Source organism: Lutjanus erythropterus, chromosome 17 (assembly GCF_056507025.1).
Source record: "Lutjanus erythropterus isolate fLutEry1 chromosome 17, fLutEry1.hap2, whole genome shotgun sequence".
NCBI lineage: Eukaryota > Metazoa > Chordata > Actinopteri > Lutjaniformes > Lutjanidae > Lutjanus > Lutjanus erythropterus.
The window spans coordinates 4,515,723-4,537,774 of record NC_139333.1 but is presented as its reverse complement, the minus strand read 5'-3'; the positions used below and the strand labels follow the sequence as shown (position 1 = coordinate 4,537,774).

The 22,052-nt window shown below is 40.4% G+C and overlaps 1 protein-coding gene across 1 annotated transcript in view; it reads left to right on the top strand.

Moving 5' to 3' along the window:
• The window catches only part of dnah9 (dynein, axonemal, heavy chain 9), a 203,527-nt gene extending 181,852 nt beyond the window's left edge, over positions 1–21,675 (top strand). Inside the window, exons 74-78 of the mRNA XM_084741680.1 lie at positions 1,806–1,976; positions 10,202–10,384; positions 14,750–15,003; positions 15,783–15,918; positions 19,281–21,675. Of these exons, the coding sequence (XP_084597806.1) occupies positions 1,806–1,976; positions 10,202–10,384; positions 14,750–15,003; positions 15,783–15,918; positions 19,281–19,508 (972 nt within the window). The 3' untranslated portion in view covers positions 19,509–21,675. The remainder of the gene's footprint in view (positions 1–1,805; positions 1,977–10,201; positions 10,385–14,749; positions 15,004–15,782; positions 15,919–19,280) is intronic.
• The last annotated feature ends 377 nt before the right edge of the window (positions 21,676–22,052 follow it).

The window sequence follows — 22,052 nt, the reverse complement described above, 5'->3', positions numbered from 1 at the left end:
GCTTGGAGCCACGTTCACATGCACAACATCTGAACTGGGTGTGTGCGCAAGTGAACGACATGTCATGTAATGGCATTTTATGTGCTGGTGTTGTTTTTGTCTGTTTGAAGACTGGTCACCTGGTCAGTGACTAAAAAACTAAACCCAACCTTCAGTCAGCACAAGGGTGAATAGATAATGACTGAATTTTAATTTTTGGGTGAACTAGCCCTTTAAAATGGTTGCTTTTTTTTGGAGGTGCAGTTTTATTTTGTGACAGCAGGAACCAACTTCACTGGTGTCCCTTAAGAAAAACTGACAACTGCCAACATTTATATGAATAACAGCGGTTTAGAAAATGTGTTCTAGCAGACAGTCCAGATTCCCCCCCCCCATGAGCTCCTCGGGGAGGCAGAGGGAGCGGGGAGAACGACTTGTATTTAATTTTCCCTCGGTCCGGGTGCTGCTCAGCGGGCACATCCTGGCTGTCACAGCGGCTCCGCTGGGAAGGACCGGAGCGTTTTACATTTGGCTGTCACCACACGGCCCGAGCCGAGGGGCTGAGCGGTGGAGATCTTGGCCCAACAACAGGGGCTGTAAAGGCCTGTGGGTCCCTGGGGGTCTGTTAGGCCATCGCCTCCCTCACAACCATCTGGAGCAAACAGTATATTTAGGAAAGGAGAGGACTGGGACAGGCACAAAGAAGGAAGGTGACTCAGCAGTTTTACTCCTCTTTCAACAATGTACACGTGTACGCAATCAGCAAAAGTTAGCCAGCGACTACAGAGGAGATCAAACACGCTGACTACAAAGTGTTTCCGTATTAAAGGCCAATATATTTTCCATCAAAACTTTCATCACGACATTATGATTAGAAGAGCTTTTTTTATTTAATGTAAGTGCCCCGCCAAACGCAGCCTTTTTTCAGTCGAGCTTCCACTTTCATCTGCACTAACTTAAAAGCATATTGATATTCATTATGGAGCAGCAGATGGAAAATGCCACATTTCCTTCCCCTTGTTATGGTCATTAACAGTCTGTCAATTGATCCTGAGTGTTTGAATCTCACCCAGAAATATCTCATCATTTATATGCTTCCATTCTTGTCCTTTGTCAGCACTACTTCAGAAGAAACACCTGAGAGAGGAAAAAAAAGACTTTGGTTCTTTTCTCGCAGGAAGTAATTGGAGTTGTCAATTTTTATGCTGTTAATATAAAATAATCTAGGGCTAAGATAGGGTTAGTGTTCAGGTCAAATATGTATTTAAATTGTCTTTAAGTCGGTGTGAAGGGAATACAGAGTTTTGCTTCTAAACACATTATACATGAGAACATAGTTGCTGAAAAGACGTGAAAAGACTGACAACTACTGTGTATAGTACTGAATTGTGTGGAGTTAGACTGCTGTTCATGGATTCTATGTTCAGGATTTTTTGGTGCAATGACGTGCTGGAGCCATGGAGACACAAACAAGACCACTCCCACACCCCTCAGTCTCCCCAACAGTCAGTTATGAACGTACCTTCAGCGACTCTCTCCGTCCAAATCAACCCAGCAGTTCACTTCAGCTCACCTCAATTCCAACAACCCAACGCAGAGGGAAAAAAAACATACCACCCTGTCACCATCCTCTGGCTCTTCATGTATCAATATCGACAATTGGCTGAAATTAGTTGGAAGTTAGAGTTCTGTTCTGCCTTCAAAGAATTTCAAACTTTGTTAAAGTCCTGAGTTTGTCGTTCAAAGATAAATCCATATATCTTGGTCAGGATTTCTGGTGACACAAGGGTTCTACACACTTCTGACGTGGATTTCTTTCGCTACAGTACATTGATGACACCCTGCCTGCTGAGTCGCCCTACCTGTACGGCCTTCACCCCAACGCTGAGATCGGATTCCTCACGCAAACCTCCGAGAAGCTTTTCCGCACGGTGCTGGAGATGCAGCCCAGGGACGGAGGAGGTGGTGAGGGTGGTGGCTCGACATGTGATGAAAAGGTAAAGAAGATGACTCAAGCGATAGACTGATAGGTTGATAATGGCATATCCATCCAGATCAAGTCAAGTCAATTTTAATTATATAGCGCCAACTCATAAAAGAAGTAGAACCAATGATTCCCACCATGAGCAAGTACTTTGCAACAATGGTGAGGAAAAACTCACAGCCGTCTGTTGTGACTGCTTGGGTTGAAGGGTTGGGGGGGGCTATAACAGCCCCCAGACTCACTCAGACCTGAGACCCATGTTACCATGGTAACAGTCGGTGCCAACAACTGATCGGTGGCACTCAACAACAAAAAAGGGGGAAAAATGTCTCATACTTAGTAATTTGCTAACATTTTATGGAGAGAGCTATGATTTCTTTGTGTCTTGTACCATATTTTTATATCTTTTTGATGCTCCTCCCAGCAGTGGGATTAACACTGTTTACTGTCACTGACATATTTTTCCATGCAGATTTTTTTCATACTGTTACACTCTTTGCTAAACGTTCCAAGTAAAACGTCCTTGTAACTGTTGAATTCCACCAAAAGATATTTTCTACTGTGGTAAATGGTTGGATGCAGTCACTCGATCAGCTTTTTTCCTTTTTTTATCTTTGAAAAATCTGTTATATCCAAGTCATAGTCAAAGTCTATCCTTGTGAACCGGCCCCTGGTGTTCCAGTTCATCCCAAAGGTGTTGGATGGGGTTGAGGTCAGAGCTCTGTGCAGGGCAGTTCAGTTCTTCCAAAGCAAACTGGTTAAACTTGTCTTTATGAAGCTGCCTTTGTTCAGGGGGGCATTGCCGTGTCATTAAAGTTTCACTTATTTGGAACTTTGGAGCCCAGCAAACACCAGGAAAAACAACCCCGCCAAAGTATGTGTACAGAGAATACGGCTGTAACTAATTGAAATATTTGTTATCTATTAATCTGCCAATTATTTTCTCATGTAATCATTGTTAGAAAATATTTAAACATCCCCACTGTAATGTTTCCACAGGTGTGATGCATTCACATGTCTTGTTTTATCCAATCAACAGGTCAAAACCCAAAGAGATGAAATTTACTGTCGCATATGACAAAGAAAAGCAACAAATCCTCACATTTGAGAGGCTGCAAATAGTATGAATATTGGAATTTTTGCTTGAAAAATGACTACAACAATGAATCAATTATCACAGTAGTGACAATAGTGATAATTTTCTGTTGAAGAACTAATGCACTAATTGCTTCAGCTGTAACAGAGAAATGCTTCTGGCTGTATGAAATATGATGCTTCACAGGTTCTCGTGGAAAGGCTTTAACAGATTTCAGTTCAATTATTCTTAGATCTCGGATGTTTGATTGCTTTTTGATTCATTTTCTAGGACGTGAATATTGTTTCGGAAGCTTTTTTTCTAAATATGACAAAAACAAATCTTGTTTATGCAAATATTATGTGGTCTGGTGGTGCTCCATCGTTATTGATTGGATTTGTTTGCGAGTTTTCCTCAGGACTGGCCTCCAAGACTCCCAAAAGCAACATCTTTTACAATTTTCAATTTACAGTTTGACATTTTACCCAGTAACATTTTCACTTATTTTTTCTTGGCAGCTTTAAGCTTTGAATTTCCATCTTATTCCACACACACAGTTTGACAGTATCACTTATATACATCAGCTTGTTCCAGCCTCTCATCAACATTATATTATCTGGGTAGAATTTTACAAATGCTGAGGTCAAAGACACAATTCTGGCCCCTTTGAAAGTGTTTTTGCTTAATTTGTGGAAAAGTGGCAACTAGCTTATTCTTAAAGGGTTACTTGACTCTTTTTAAATCTGGGTCCTATTTTTTCATACATATTTTGTGGTTTAAATGACTAATAGGTACACAAATTTAGGAATTTGCTTTAGCTGTTGCAACATAATCCTCACTGAGGCTCACGCTGTTATTCTAAGTATCCGTTCAGAGGTACACCTTTTTTTAAAGAGTAAAAACTTTTTAGTTTTTCCAGAAACAGCTGTGATATTGGTCTGTTCAAAGCCACCAAACTTCATTGACAAAAACAGAAATTTTACCACACTGAACACAGGAGTTGCTGCCCTAATCGATTAGTTTGTTTGTGTTATGTAATGTTACGTTAAAATGTTAAAATGTGCATGGAAGAAAAGAAAGCAGGCCTCTTAAAATAATTTGATAGTGAAGTATTTTATATACTGTTAATTAGGGATCTTCCTGGTGACTAATTTCCCTGTTGATTAAACAGAAATTTTAATTTAGATAGTCTAACTGATAATGTTACACACTGTCCAAACAAATACTGTGTGTATTTGAAGTCATTAATCACAGTCTACAATCGCCAAATCAAATACATTAAATACATAGTTTAATCATGTAGTCGACTAATCACGCACATCCCTACAGTTAATTTTATTTTAATAATTGTCAGTGACTATTTTATATGAACTAAATATAAAACCAACAAATGTTCCTGTACATGATGTATGAGTGTGATATTTGTTCCCTAGAGCTGCCATTCCCTCAACCAGAAACATTCTACATTTCATTGGCATTTCCTCAAAATTCAGTTTGACATATTTGGTAACTTTGGAAACTTTGGCCTCTCCTTTAAAATTTAAAATCGAGTTCTGTGGATTTGAACAATGTTTGGCTGCACAGCAAAAAAAATTGTGATGACAGTCCCACCAGCAGGTCAGTGAGGTTTAAGGGGCTAAAAAGGTGGCACTCAACTCAAGTTATGATTCTGATATGATATTCTGTCTTAAAAAGTCAAATCCTCACACGTTGGAGTCGAGCGTCTCACTAAACCCCGGGCCTAAGCGCCAAATCTTAAATGTATGATGACAACAGGTGACATTTTCAGTAGCTGCTGCACACTGAATTGAAAATAAATTGCAGGCCAACTGTTTGGGGGCTCTGACAGCAACCAGGGTGATTTTTACAGAGATGGCATTTTCTGGTTCAGTACTGCTCTGAAATAAAGCTTATTTGAGTGTAAGAGCTCAAACAAATATTCTGTCAGAGAGAGTGCAGCCTTGCGCAAACTCTCAACGGACCAAGTGTCACTTTTTAATATTATAAATAAGGGTCTTGGTGGTGTGAGTGTTAGCTTTGTTAAAAAGTCATTTATGCTTATTGTTGCTTGAAACAGCACCAAAATATGAGTCATAGCACGGGTTTTTTTTTAATTCTTAACTTCTTTTTACTCTTATCAACATGGTTTGTCAAATGTCTTCTTTTTTCTGTCTGGCCCACCCTCCTTTCAGTGGCCAGCGCAATTTCCTGTAAGAGTGAGACCAGGGACTGTTTCAGAGAGCTGGACTGGTTTACCAGCATGTCATATTTTGCTTTTGCAGGTTTGTGTTTAGCTGTAATTGGAGAATGTTTGTCACCAGGCCGTCATTGTTTTCCAGCTGTAAAATGCACTGCCTCAACTTACATGTGTCTCGTAAAGCTACGTCTGATTGTTTGGTTTGAATCAGGGTTCTGGATTTTTGCATTTTCCTAATTAATAAGTTGCAAAATACATTTTAAATTTGATGTAAACAACTATTGGCACATAGTAATGTGAAATATTAATTCATGAGGCACAAACAGTATAATGAAACAATAAGGCTCTTGCTGGAAACAGCTGCTTATGTCTGTCTGTCTTTATTCAACAAACGTCTCCTCCCAATGAAATAATGTCAAATGGCGCTCGATCACTGCAATTCTAGACTAACAAGGCAGACTGGACCAAACCAAACCAAACCAAGGCAGAAAACCTGTGTGGAGAGATGGTGTATTAAACATACATTTACTGATTAATACATTTCTAATTGATTAACTGTAATGAACCTATTAACATCCCTCCTCTCACTGGTCTGTTCAGTTGCACCAGAGGCATTTTGCTGAGAGGCTCCAGACTAACACACATTTCTGATCTAGAGGAGGACTCAGAGAGCGCAGACCTCCGCCAAGGCCAAATGCTCTCGCTCGTAATGTGAATGAAAGTGAAAAATAATTTGTGTATCCGCCCTGTGATTCGGATCCTCTCCAAAATCTTAATAAAGAAGGAATTAAATGGGTCCTTCCTTGGCGCTCGCTCCACCCTTCCACCAAGTTTCATGAAAACTGGGCCAGTTATTTTACCATAATCCTGCTGACAAACAGACAAACAAACAGCACTGAAAACATAACCTCCTTTGTGGAGCTAATTACTCTGGCGATGCCAGGCTATGATGAGGCATGAATTAAAACACTATTAATCCTAATGATTGCATCTTGTTCAATGCAAGAACTGTGTAAATTACTGGTGTTATTAGTGTTTTGACAACACTTCCTCAGGTTAAGCCTCAGTTTGTGCCTCTCATACTCCAGCCTCAGTGGCAATCATAATTTCTCTGAAAGACAAACACCCCGAAATGTTTGACAAACCCAGCAGATCATTTAACACTTACAGCTGTTCGCAACCATCTGGTTGAAACAATATTTTGTTAGTTGCACAATCAAAAAAAAACTCTTCCTGTCATGGTAGCCACCTGCAACCATCTTTGTTTTGATAAGGCCCTCAGTATCCAGTAAGTACAGTCCTGTCAAAACGTGATAAATCTGCCATGTGCTGCAAATCGACTTTGATGCTGTTCACTATATAGCAGTAAAGAGAGACTGTCAGGGAGGAACTTTAAAAAACTGGCTGATTGACTGTAACACTGGTTAAATATGAGGGGAAGCTAAGCCTGAAAGCAGCCTGACCAGTTTACCAGATTACCAGTTATACCAGGCCAGTGACATAGTAATATAAATATAGTAATAACATAGTAATAGTGCAATAACAGGCGTATGGAGAGCGAGGGATGACAGAGGCACAATCAGCTTGCCCGGGGCAATTCAACCGCCATATCAGGTTAGTAAATCGAGGAGCTCACTTATAAAAAAGAATGAAACTATTTTGATAACAATTCATCATTAGTAATTAGTATTTTTTCATGCAAAAATGACAGAAAATGCTATTTTCAGCCTCTCAAATATCTAGATTTTCTGCTTTTCTGCTTTCTATCATAATAACTGAATATTTTTTTGGTTTTGGACTGACAGTTTAAACATCACCTTGGAAGCTGAAAAACTAGTTGTTAAATACTGACTGCCAAAAGGGTAACGAATCTGACTGTCTGAACAACCGGCAAGGTGACGGAACATTTAGTCAATTTATTTTAAAACAGTATAAACTCACACAAGTGTCATAGTTTAAAACACAGTAATGAATAATTTCCACCCTCACAAAAACAAACACATGCTGACTAATCATCTCAACGGATGATGAGCTGCAAACTCGCTCCTCGACGGCTTCACTCCCTCTGTCCTCACCTGAACCCGCCGTGTCTTCATCGTCCCTGGAGTCATAGTCCAGTCGGAGCCACTGTAATGTTAAATCACCTCAGGTGCAGTATTCCTGTCAGACCGGCCTCCGCTGGACTCAGAGGCTGTGTCCCACAGGACCACTGACTGAGCTAACATTAAGATTTGAGCTCCACTGAGGCAAAATCTTTGTTACCACATAAAAAAAAAACAAAATAAAACAAAGTGTTCCACAATCAATCGTCTGCACACACACAATAGATGGTGAATTAACAGTGTTGATGAGTTAGTGTTTAATTCAGCTTGTCTCTGATCCACCAACCAGCAAGTATTTTAGTGAGAAATATTCATTTTTGAAACAGTTCGCCTCTCATTCTCATGGTCATCTCCTCATAAAATACTGTAGCTGAGCAATGAGGGCTGGTAATGAGTTGAAGCAACAAAGTATAAAATGTAAAGTTTGTCTGGAAAAACACTTTCTTCATGGATTATATTGATGCTGAATTGACAAGAATATCGTCAACCTGTGACACCTTTCATATTGTGTTTCTAGAGTCACAAGTTTTTACAGACACCTCAGAAATGAATGTTTTTTAAAGGGAGTTTAGAGTAATTTTTCCCTCAGAAAACATAGAGAGGTTTAGTTTACTTCAAACTCATACTGTTACAACTACAGAAACACTAGCTATTTGCTAAAGGGTGAGCTAAATTGCTAAAGGCAGCTACAACACAGTTAGCAGCAGTGCGCTGGAAAAAAAGGTCCGTGTTGGAACAATCCCCTGGAGCTCCTTTACTGAATGTGTTGACGGTGTGTTTTTACAAATAAATGAAAATGTGGTTGACTGAGATTCTTAACATCGACTAACGGTTAAGTCGACTATTAGGGGGCAGCCCTACTATTTTCTGACATTTTATAGATGTTGTTGCCCTAGATTAAACATGACAGTCAACCTTAATCTTTGTTGTTATTTGTAATTTTTATAAAAAAAAATGTATACAGTTATATTTCTTAAGGCCTCGCAAAACTTGGGGCGCCCCTGGAGCTTGGGTGGTAGAGTGTGAGCCCCATGTACGGAGGCTGTCAGTCCTCTGCAGCAGCCGCTGGTTCGACTTCTGCTGTGTATCATCCCCAGCCCTCCACCTTCTTTCCTGTCTACTCCTGTCCAATAAAGGCAAAAAGCCCAAAAGTAACTTGAAAGAAAAAAGCCTTGCAAAACTTAAAAAAAGAAATAAAAAAATGCATTTTTCTCATTAAACCTCCATACAGATCTGAATGAAAATAAATGCGCATAACTATTGGAAAACCTGTTTCAGAAACGCTGTTTAGACCATTCTTCAAGAGTGTGTGGGCGTGTGAGCTCACATGTGATTGGCAGCTGCCTCAGGAGTCCCAGCAGGAAGCCAAGTAATGTCCTGCTGTGGATCGCTGTAGACGCAAGTAGTAGCAAAACATATTTTAGCACCTGAACAAAGGACCACCTAAAAAATGTTATTGTTTGGCTTCAGTGTGACATCAGTGTACTGTTTCTTGCTGCAGATCAAGGCGGCGGTAGACCAGCAACTTCAGTGACCTGCGAGGAAAAGGGACTGTTTTTTTTTTAATGGAGTTTTGTTGCAGTGAAGAGAGCACAGACAGCGGATTCAGTTCACCATCTGTAAAGGCTGTCTAACAGCAAAGTAAAGTGGGGAAAATGTTCTAAATATAGCGCACGCTTAAACCGATATTGATTTGGGCGGCAGGTTAAATCGCTGTTTGTGTTAAAGGAGTGATATAACATCGTTCAGTTGGCTCAGACTCAGACAGCAGCTGCTGCAGTGGGAGAAGAGGAGTTTTGTTGCACCCACAAAGCAACTGACAGGGATTTTTTATGATTGGTTTGTGGAATTAATTGTGTTGTAAATCTCTGAGCACAAATACGTCCAATTCAAACCCAATACAAAAGGAAAGTGAACAAAAGCTTAGATGACAATATTTCAAATCTGATTTCTAATACTTTTTATATTCTTACTATTTTAGACATGAGATTCAGTGGATTTGTGTTTACAGAGACTTATAAGTGTTTTCTTACTGTTAGTCTAGTCGACTAGTCTATATTAAAATTTGTTTAACCGATAGGAAACTGAGTCACCAGGAACACCCCTATTTTGAAACTGTTATTTTAAGGTGCAAGAGTTACATAATGTTGCTTTAAATGGCATTTTTACTTTATCAAACACCCGTCTAGTATCAACCAGCTTAGCCACTGCAATTTGTGTGTGTGCTTGTGTGTGTGTTTGTCTCTATTCCTCGATGTATTATGATGTGTGACCTTTCAGGCTCAGCAGCATGGATACTCCTGTCTTAACAGATGACAGGCGCGCAGAGCTTCCCAACGAGGCTCACTTTGTATTCAGCGCGCTCAGTGGCTGCCAAACCCAGATCAGATATTTGAACTGAAAAATCCATAGATATGATGACCTCATATCCTTTGTTCGGCACCTAATCCGTTGATTGATCGCTAATGCTGGTTGCCTTGGGAAAATGTTGACACAGACGTTAGCTTTCATCACTTACCTACAAAAATATGATGTGAGCATTGATTTTCTGGAGGGATTAGGCTGTTATTGAAAACAAAAGAGCTGCCTTGCAAAATATATCTTCATGAATATTTATGGGACTGTCTATTACAAACTGTTACAGTTTCTCAGGCTGTCAGCGTTGGCAGTACTGAGTTTATCTGACACAGATAACCCCAATCTCTCGTGAGTCTTTTATTTGATGGCTGTTCTCTCCCCTTTTGTGTTTCTCGCCCTGACTATCTTTTAATTGCAACAGTGAGACAGATCAAACAATATTTTTTTACCGCTGGTTGGCTCACTCACTCCTCGACACTGGTGTTCGTTCCTCCACATATCACCAGGTGCGTGCGGCGCTGGAGGAGATCATGGAGAAGCTGCCGGAGGAGTTCAACATGGCCGAGCTGCTGGGGAAGGCGGAGGAGAGGACTCCCTACCAGGTGGTGGCGCTGCAGGAGTGCGAGCGCATGAACCTCCTCACGCAGGAGATGAGACGCTCCCTTCGAGAGCTCAGCCTGGGACTCAAGGTGAGGAGGCTGCAGTGCTGGCTTCATTTATTTTAAACCTTTACTTAATAGTCACCTTTACACACTCTTTGGTTCGTGGTGCTCAAAGCAGCAAAAAACTGCATTTGAAAAATTCAAAACCATGCAGCGTCTCTTTCCAAAAATCATGGTCTGGTTACTCAAGTAGTTCCCACATGAACTGCTCAGAACAAGGTCTGGGGATTATCTTGGATTATCATGGATAAACAGCACTAAAGGCCAGGCCAGGGGCCAAATATGTATTTTTGATTTAGGGCTGAGCTGTAAAGCAGTTAAAACTAGCTCCACCTCGAGCAGCTACAAGAGTAAAATGCACTTTCAACTTGATGCGTTTAGTCCTCTCCTACTAAAATAGCGTAACTGCAATGTAAACTTTGTGCAGAAATACACTTTCTTTATAGATTATATTGATGCCGAATTAACAAAAATATTGTCGACCTGTTGTGTCTTTTATCTTGTGTATCTAGAGTTACGTGTTTTTACGAACATGCAAGAAATTTTGAATCTTTCATATTTTTTAAAGGAAGTCTGGTGTAATATTTCCCCTGTAGAGCACAGTGAGGTTTAGTTCAACTCAAACTGCTAATATGTTTATTTTTAAACATAAAGAAACACTAGGTAACTTCTAAAAGATTATAAGGTTTCTGACATTAACTGCTGTTAGTTATTGGTTTTATTAATATAATATAATATGATATAATGATGTATGTGTAGATTACTGATCAGGCTAATTAACAGATAATTGTTCTCAGTTTCTAACAGCAGTGTGTAGTTGCCCCTTGTGTGCATTTATCTGCCACTCACTGCTGAAAGTACAGACCACAATGAAAAACTAATATTTTCAGTAGTCCAACATAATCTGAGCCTCATAGTGAAAGAGCAGCTTTATTTGTTATGATTGGAGGCTCTATATTGCAAGAAAGAGCACTTTCAGGTGGTATTGAGTCACACTAATCTGCCATACTAATCTTGCACCACCTCTTTTAACTATGATTTGACACTCATGGGTGCTGTTCTCTTTGTAACGATTTTCAGTCAATCAAACTTAATTCGTGTAGCACCTCTCAGACTGGTTAATGCAATTCAGAGTGCATAACAGATGACTGACAAACCATAAGACTCTAAGACAGAACATGTGAAAGACTGTAATAGAGTGAAATAACAACTATATACTGTCTTTCAAATAGAGAAAACAAGGACTAATGTTGACAATGACATACAATAAAATGGATTTAAATGCAATATTAATAGTATAAGTTAACTAAAACACAGACTAAGCATGCATCACCTTCTGTGTCACCCAGAGAGTGACTTTCTCTTTTGGCTTTGTCCTACTGAATGTCTATTACAGACCATATCCCATAATTTCCTGATGCTTAAAATGCCATCAGGAACATTGAGTCAAATTACAGAGGAGCGCGGTGACTATTTCATTCCCCACCTCCCCTGTAATGTTAATCCTGACCAAATGGGGCTCATTTCTCATTTGGCTGGGGACTCCCTTGAAGCGCCTGAATCACCCTCGGGTGTCCACAGATGAGAACCACTGGCTCAGCAGGGACGGCGCCAAGAGCTAAATACCTTAAATAAAAAAACAAATGAACTTCAAGTGAACTGTCGCTCAAAATCCACCGCAAAACCCTCAATTATCCTCAACACCTATGATTCACGCTACGTTGGCCCGGCTGCTGTTGACTCTGACGTGCTGCTGCATTAGAATCCCTGCATAACTAAACCTTTTTTTTCTCTGTTGTTTGTCAGAAGCCCAGTCTTCAGAATGACTCAAAGATGTGGCTTACAGAGGAGCAGAAAAGAAATGAGACGTCTGCGCTCTGTGTGTGTCAAGCCTGACTGAGTCGTGTGTTAACAACAAACGAAAAGAGAAAAGAGGGGGGAAAAATGTGTAAAAGCGTTTGTCAGGAGTTATGAGGCTTCGATCTCCCGACACTACAAGCTTCAATAAATTGGCTCAGTGATTTAAAAGCCATGTAGACTATTGTACCAGCAAATGGAATCATATTTTGTCTTTATAGTGGAATAAATAGGAACTATCAGGATGTTAGCCTTGGTGAGACGGTGCAGCTTCACAGTGCCATGCTGTGGCTGAACTGACGGATCAGGATTATTTGGAGGAGGTGAAAGGTTCACGGTAAACGCACAGATGTAGATCAATCTACAGAACCTTATCACCCTCATAAAGAATTGTTATGACTGTCACATATGGGAATCTATACATCAGCTCCAGTATCAGTGGGTGAAGGACACCACTGTTTTCACTCGTGCGCTGTCTCATTACTCTTCACTGCCATCTTCTCTTGGCTATCTTACAGCATGTTTCCTTATCTGGCGTGGTGTGCTTGTCTTCATGTTTATGTATGCATCAGTAGTTTCCGAGGGCTTGTTACCGCTCCACACCTCATGCGGCTGGGAGGTGTCACCTCCAATGTTTAGCTGTCGAGACAAACCTGAAGTGACACGTTGAACTCCCAGTTCCTTCCCGTAATGAAAATTCACAAACCAACGAAGAAGTTTTTCAGTGCAAAAGGAGGCAGCAGCATCTGTCGACATGCAGACAACAGTCGTCCTAATTAAAATAGCTATTATCCAGATGATCAGAAAGAGGATAAAAGCCAAATTATACAACAGATTTTTCTAATATCCACAAGCAGCCTGTTCATCAAAGTATGGCAAACAGTGGAAAACTCAAATTATAGCAGTAATAAAGTTTATGTCCGTCTCAGATGAAATTGCATGTTGTTTTTCACATTTTTCAATTACAGGCCTTGTGTTCTGCTCTGAGCAGATTATAAGTACCCAAAAGGGTAAAATGTTTATTTTATAGTCAGACTGCAGCCATGACACAACACAAACAGAGACACAGACTTTGTAACGCAAATAACTAATGCATTCTTATTATCTGCAAACATGAGGCCTCTCATTACAGAATACGCCAAGTTCAAACTCCGTCCTTGGGAGGTGGCAATACATTTAATTATCAGTGGGTACAACAATGTACTTGCTGTCATCACCGGCTCAGTCAGACAGTGGTGATTACAACTCAACACACCTGTACGCCCAGCAGCTTTCTGGGGGCTTTGAACCGCACTGACATTTAGATGGCATCAACAGTCACACCTGTTCGTGGATGGATTACTGGATGTGCACACAGGGCACAGGCCCCGGGGAACCAGGGGGGTCAGGCAGCAGAGAGAGACACAGAGTGAGCACAAAAAGACACAAAGAGAGACAAATGACTAAAAAGAGACACATGCCTACAAAATGACACAAAAATGACCACAAAAACAAACAGAAAATGCCCACAAAGAGACACAAATGACTAACGAGACACAACATGGCAACAAAGTGACACATAATGGCAACAAAAAGATACAAAGTGACCACAAAGAGACAGAAATCACGAAGCAGAGACACAAATGACTAAGAAGGGATTCAAAATGACCACAAATTCACACAAGAACTCCCACAAATAACATACCTAAGTCATTTTGTGTCTCTGCGAGTCTGTTTCAGCTGCAAAATGTGGTTCACATGTGGTTGTGTCTCTCTCAGACTGGGGGTGTGGCCTCTATATAGGAGGGGTGGGGGGCTTTTACATGTCTGTTCCCAGGGACCCATTGCCCTCATAATCCATCCACCTGTTATCTTCACTGTAATGTATTTAAATAAAACAAAAGCTACTTCCATAAATCACACCACCACTGTTTGTTTGCATTAGTATATGTTATTAATTGTTATTGGCGTGTGCCAGAACTAAAATCTAAAGGCCAAACCATACAAAGGTTGTGCTATTATACAACGTTACCTGTCCTGTCTACAATCATACCACTCAGTGAATTTGCTCACTGGGACAAAGTAAATCCAAGAAATTTCACTTTGAACTTGGGCTGTTGACCACTAGCAAATTATACTGACATTGTTGACCTTCAAGGAAACAATTGGAGAGTCCAAAACAGAAGAAGCTATCGTAGCTTAGCCTTGTGCTACCCTTAGCTCAGTCTAATGCTAGCATGTTCCTGGCTGGCTTGCATGTTAGCAGCTGTAGCAGTTGATTAACTAGCTCTGTATGAGTGGTCACTTCTTTGCCAAGCTGCTAGCACCATCTGTTTCATGAGGACACACAGCTGAAATTCATTGCCCCCCCCCACCCCCCCCTCTGGTGTGACCAGGGCATGGATCTTTACTGATGTTGCTCCAAATATTTTTTAAACTTCCTTTCAGCAGTACAACATGTCAGCAAGAAATCTGAAAGTTTCTTTGACAATGATGTTCAGCGACAATTTTGACAGATTCGAGTTGGACATTGAATGTTCTACTGTCACCCTTCAGGGAGAGTTAACCATGACCAGTGACATGGAAAGCCTACAGAATGCTATTTATCTGGACATGGTGCCGGACAGTTGGACCAAGCGAGCCTACCCCTCCATGTCTGGCCTGGCCCTGTGGTTCACTGACCTGCTGGCCAGGATCAAGGAGCTGGAGGCCTGGTCGGCGGACTTCGTCTTACCCTCTGTGGTGTGGCTGGCTGGCTTCTTCAACCCGCAGTCCTTCCTCACCGCCATCATGCAAGCTATGGCTCGAAGGTAGAGTCCATGTGCATTAGGACTGTAGTTCCCAACCTTTTCTTGTAAGGCGTTTCCTAACAGTTCTGTCTGATTAACTCAGGCACCCCTTCATCACATATTCATATTATTTTACCACTAAATGATAATACTGCCATATAAAAGTGGATATAATAGTTGATGTTACAATAGTTTCATACAATTGAAGTACTGTTTATGTCAGTTTGGTCAAGTGTAAATTTTTACTACTACTATCCATTATTTTTTTACTTATTTCAACAGTTTATTCATAACTTCTCAAGATCTATTTCAATAGTTTATGCATTACTTTTAGAGATTTATTTCAATAGTCCATTCATTACTGTTTGAGATCTGTTTCAACGGCCCGTTCATTACTTTTAGAGATCTTTTTCAAGTGTATCCAGTTCTTTTAGAGATCTGTTTCAACAGTCCCTTCATTACTTTCAGAAATCTATTTCAGCAGTTTATTCATTATCCATCCTTTAAGCTATTTTATCTCTTCTGCTTGCTTGCTTGCTAACTAGTTTTCACACTATCTTAATTGCAATAACACCTAAATTAATTGTTATAGCTGACTCAATATGTAGATGTACTTTTTAATCAAATCGCTAATACTATCTTTTCAAATTAGTTGAGCTACTCTGCAATCTTCCCATGTACCCCTCAGCAATTGCAGAAGCACCCCATGTGGTAGGACTACAAATCCCTCCAGGCTGGGAATCACTTCAGTTGAGTTGTGATAGAGAGCGCTGGTGAACCTCTTTGTGTTTGGATGACAGGAATGAGTGGCCTCTGGACCGCATGTGTCTGCAGTGTGATGTGACCAAGAAGAATCGTGAGGACTTCAGCGTCCCGCCTCGTGAAGGGGCCTACGTACACGGGCTGTACATGGAGGGCGCACGCTGGGACACACAGGTACACGAGTCGTCCATTGATTTCTTTGTCGAGCTGACAGTCACAGAAGAAGCAAATAGCTGATTGTGACATCTAGTCTCCAGGGAAGGTGTGGGTATAAAATCAAAAACAGCACAGACAGACTTTTACACACTCTTTCTGATGATGGATGATAGACTAACACGTGAACATAAGGTGAGCTCACCTCAAAATGCATCCTTAAACTGAGTCAAGTAAAGTAACTTGGATATTTTGCCCCTGAAGGGCCTTCACATTCCCTTTGTGGCTTAATTTTCTGCTTTGCATCCTGCTTGCGTTCAACTCTCAGAGCGCAGCGCATTACTCAGCTTCCCAGGGCTCTATCTATCTACATACATACAGCTACTGTATATGCGCCCAGCTTTCAAGGAGCATCCCTGTAGACTTCTTAATTAGGGAATGTGCAGAGTGTGCACTTGAACACTTAGATCGCCCTTTAGAGGAGTGGTTCCTTTTTTCTTCATTAAAGTTGGAGACGCAGGCAAATAGACAGGCGGACAGACGGGCCGGGCCGGCTTCTCCTCGCAACTCCTCAGCTCTCCTCCTCCTCCTCCTCCTCTCTGTGTCGTCCTCTCAGCCCCAAGGCCAGTTCTGTGCCACTGGCGGGGAGCAGCAGAGAGTGAATGGGAAAGAAAGCAGAGCTCCATCTGGACACAGCTCTGCACAGCAATAAAAGTCAAAGATTTATGATAAACTTACTCATCTATATTAATGAACCATGCATTTTATTCAGAGAGATTTCAGACATCAAAGACAGCCAGATACTGTATATGATAAACACCTTGTGTGCTGAATAGATATGATAGAAATGCAGACGTAACACAGGGGAAGCTTGTGTGTTTATGTGATTGTTTGTATTATTTGAAGCTGGGTTTTATGAGGCGCAAAGGTCAGTGTGTTACCTGCAGAAGATGTAAAGATATAAAGCACATGTAAATTAAGGGTGTCCCAATCCGATATTGATATCGGATATCGGGCCGATACCAAAAAACGAGTATCGGATTTTATCAGACTGCATCTAAAATCTCCGATATAAACGCTCCGATAAGCCGTCCATTTTCCGCTCCATCACTTCTATCCATAGGTGACACTGGTTGCTGACTATTGTTCTCTGTTTGAGTAACATCACTTGATCAAGCCTTTTCTAACATTCCACACTACAGAATAAGTAATAAAAGTATGTATGATTTGTGCTGATATCGTATCGGATCAATATCGGTATCGGCTAATACTCAAGGATGCAATATCGGTATCGTATCGGAAGTAAAAAAGTTGTATCGGGACATCCCTAATGTAAAGTATGTTTAAGTATATTAAAGCAACCTAAAAAAGAATATGTCAGATCAAGTGTACGCTATATTTAGAATATTTTCACAGCTTTACCTTCCTGTCAGTTAGCTTTTTAGATGGGACACTGCTGTTATATAATCCAAATATCATTCTCCCTCACTCAACTTTTTTTTAAAAATTCATAGAACTCTTTAGGGAAGAAACAAAATCAGAAAGTGCTTCAACAAACACACACAAACTGTAAAAAAACAATCAGACAGAAATAAAGAAAATCATGAACAATCATACTTGAGAAGGGAAGAAAAAATTACAACACATTTATACACACCAAGAAATTATTAAACATCATGAATTAAATGTGATGAAGTGGAAGAGCTCTTGAAAACATTTACCTTTGCATTTTATAACTGTACACTGTATGTGCGCCATGTTTGTGAGGATGACCAACCTGTCTTCTGTAGTATTATATGAATGAACCTGAGAATTCAATTTTAAGAAGCTGCAAACTGATGATGATAAATACAAAGGCAGGAGTATATATTTATATATAAACACACATATCTGATAAATATCTGTGTCTTATAGCGAAAGAATGCTATGTTTTTTGAGAGAGAGTTTGGGAGTGTTACCAATCTTCCAAATTGTTTTTTAGCAAATAAAGTTTAAAAGATCACTTCATCTAAGTAGTTTTACACAGCAAGGAGTTGCTGGTCTATCGCTGCATCGGTCAGTTTGTGTTATTGTGTGACTGAGGTCACACAATAACACAAACAAATTAATGGATCGAGGCAGCAGTAGACAAGCTCCTCCCCTGCTCTGCAAAATAAAATAGCGAGACAGAGCAATATTTGACTTGCAGCAGTTTCCTATCAGAAAAGGCTGTCTGACAGCAAGGTGAAAATATTCCAAATATAGCTTCCATGTTTACTCTTCTCCCGACTGGCTTTAGCATGAGTTTGATCTGATTGGTTGAAGTTAGCCCGGACAGATGGCTCATCCAATCACCTGCCTAGTGTTTTTTTAAAGTACCTGCCCCTTTCCAAACACTTTCTAAGTACGACCTCCCAGGTGGCTCTGTGTGTAACAAACCGTCTGGCGTGTCAGGTGTACACTTATACTGATTCTGATTTTTTTTAAATGGCTAAAATACATTGTGCTGCTGACTCAGCTTCCTAATGGTTCTCCTCTCTGCTTCTCCAATCACCATCCACTGTAGGGAACTCAATAACCATAGATGAGTACCTCATAAAACCCCACTTCAAATAATCCAAACTACCCCTTTAATGGTTATGATGCTCCAGCTTTATAATACATTTTTATTCCCTCAATATGCTGTGAGATTATAAAACGATAGATATCTGTTACCATAGTAATAGTGTCATTAAACTAAATTATAATGAGTCCACATGGCCTGCTTTAACATATCCATTATTTGTATTTACCCAAACAGACATAAAGTTATTGGTATTTAATGCCTCTTTAAAGTTTTATAGCAAATGCAGATGCAATTAGGGCTTTGTCCTCTGAGCTTTCCAAAGTCATCAGGATTTACATTCATTCCTGAAAGTCACTGTGCATGCATGGTGAAACTTCTGTTTGTCAGGCGCTAAGTGTAGGAGGATTAATTAATGAGACAGACCACTCTGTTTCAGTGTGTTTATAGAGTGTGTATTCTAAGGCAGGGCAGCTTGACTTCCACTCAAACTCTGCCGACTTTCACCACTTTTCAAGGGTACCACAATATCGTGTTCGGCAAACTGCAAGTCTAACAATGCTTGTGCCATCCAAGATTAGTCAAACAGCTATTTTTTTTCCTCCTACAAAAGAACATTATTAAACACAGCCTCAATAGCAAGAACAGAGTCTCTGCGAAGTTTCCCCTGCACCTCAAACTAATTTATAACTTCCTTCAGCTCTGTGAAATGTTTCTGTCTGTGGCTGACTGGCTTGCCCCCTCTCCCCCATCCCCCCATCCCCACACATACCTCCATCCTTGCCTCCCTCCCTCCTTCCCTCGCTCTCCTTTCCCCGTCCGGACTGTCCTCCTCTTTCAGACCAGCTTGATTGTCGACGCCCGCCTCAAAGAGCTCACCCCGACCATGCCGGTCATCTTCATCAAAGCCATTCCTGTGGACAAACAGGAAAGCAGGAACGTGTACCAGTGTCCTGTCTATAAGACCCGCCAGAGGGGACCCACATATGTGTGGACCTTCAACCTGAAGACCAAAGAAAATCCCGCCAAGTGGACTTTAGCTGGAGTTGCCTTGCTTCTGCAGATCTAGCAGGAGTTTGAGTGCTTTATAGTGGTAATTGTGGTGCCAACAGGGTCAAGGGTTGGATTCAGTTTGGACCAAACTTTTTTAATACTGTCTTCCTCCAAACAAAGAGATTAGTTCATAAAAAATAAAACACATCCTTGCTCAGTTCAGTGCACTCAGGGGTTTTGTTGTAACAACTTAATTGGTCCGGTATGACTAAGTTTTAGCATGTCACAGATAAACATTTTAACTTTTCTGCTTGGGGTCCCATTCCACTTGGCAGACTTTTGAGGGACTGATACAACCTGCGAGGCGAGGATTACATGATAGACAGAGATAAATGAAAGGATCATTAGGCTACTTTTTGGTGGCCTTGCTAGAGCTGCAACACTTAATTGATTAATTAATTATTATTAGAGTTTGACTCTAATATGTAAGGGATAATGTACAGTGAGGAGGTCATTATTGCAAAATAAACCCCACAGGGTGATACAGGGGTCTTGAATCATCTTAAAGGGGTTTATTTCACAATAATGACCTGCTCACTGCACGTTATCCTGCTTATTACATGGTTACTTACAAAAATTGACACAAAATATTAATTGTAAAATTATTTTATGGATTTATTTTGCACTGTAAATTATCCTGTTTGTTACGTGGTTATGTATGTAAAAAATCAACAATTTGACAGAAAATATTACAAAAACTATGATTTTAGTGATTTAACAATGATGTAATTGCTCTTCCACCGCTCCATCTCTTCCCTCATTTCACCCTTTCTGTGTTTACAGGGATCTATTGGCAGAATATGACAGAGATGGAATATATTATGAATAAGTTTTCATGAGTGTATAATCATGTCAAAGTAACAGTCATTGTGTTTTGGCTTGGAACGAGTCTTTTACAGGTCCTCTTCCACAGAGGCTGCCACGTTGAACCGTCATGTTTCCAGAACAGACAAATCAAACACCGGCTCTAGAGAGGGACTTTTATGTTTTTTGTAACTTTCACAGCCACGGCATCAGATTCCAAAGTTAAAATATTTATCCGCAACAGAATTCTCTCAAAAGGAGAAAACAATCTGGACAACCACTAGCTAATCATTATTGGTGCAACAACACTCAGAATTATAAACCAGATCTTAAAATCATACCAACAGTGCAGCTGTCTTTCCACTATCCTTCTTGGAAATGAATGAATCAACGTTTTGGAGGGAGTTTAACATTAAGTTTGAAGTACAATATTTAGGGAAAGCAGCATTTTATAGCCACATATATTGCAATAATAATTCCATAAAATAATACACATGCATGACATTGCCATAGCAACATAGTGTCACGTGGGTTTCATTTTGCGTCCTGCGATTCCGTTGAACCGCTTGTTTGTTTTTCCCATTCCATCCAGCAGGTGTCCTCCGTCTGCCTGAGTCTGTGTGAATGCAACATAAATCCTTCACACTGGTCCTTTAAAAGTAAAATTCTTCTATTATTATTAGAATCTCTGCCTCATAAAAGAACATCTGATCTGATCAAATCTTGCACATTTTCTCCGTTTGCCCAAATTAATCTCTGTTGTCATGTCCAGTGCCACGAAATCTCTCTCCCACCCACCCAGAGGAAGTGATACATCACATCTCAAGGGTACAATTCAAAGTGTCTCAGAAACAGAAAGTACCAGCATGAGACATCACTGTAGATACTTTCCCAATGATGCACTTTCTTTTTTTTTTCTTCTTTTTTTTTTTACCATTCAAAGATTTCAATGTCTCCCAAATTGCCTCTAAATGCAGCTCTCTGAGCCTCTGGTATTTTAGGACTGTTCAAATCACTCGTGACTAGTTTGTAGACCTTGTTTAAACTACTGCATCAAACTTATTAAAATGCTAATTATCTGTATGTGTTTGAGGATAGATTCGAGTAATATCATGTATCTGTGAGTCACGAGTCATGAGGAGGTGTTACAGAGCTGAAGCCGGTTGGGGAATATCACAGAATAAATTTAACTACTGGGTGATCTCACACATTCTAGCTGAATCCAAATCTGTAAAACTACCTACACGACTGTATGTACACATTCTCTAATAATCATGTCTTAACTGATTATATTCGGTATATATTTTTGTATGTTAACTTTACATTAATTTCCACTTTCTTCTTGAAAACTTCCAGTATAAAGATGCTTTATCTTGTCATTCCAGATTGTGCATTTGGTTTTATTTTCACATACTCTACAGTATATCCCATTTTAGTGCCAATATGCAGTCATTCCCCTATCTCCCGTTTCCAGTCTCCCAGTCCTGCCTCTTCTCTTCCAAGCCTTTAGACCAACTCTCTCCCCCACTCTCACCTCCTCCTTCCTCCTCACTCCTTTCTTCCTCCCTCCTCCCCATTTGAGATTAAGCAGAAAGTGTGGCGCAACGCACAGATATCCCTCAGCAGCATGTACAGTGGACGCACAAGCGCGCACTACAGTAAAACCCAGCTTTTAAAAATCTCTCCTCCATTCTTCCTTCCTTGTTCTCTTGCTGTCTCAGCCCAGGTTCCCCAGCGTCTCCTTTATCTGCTTATT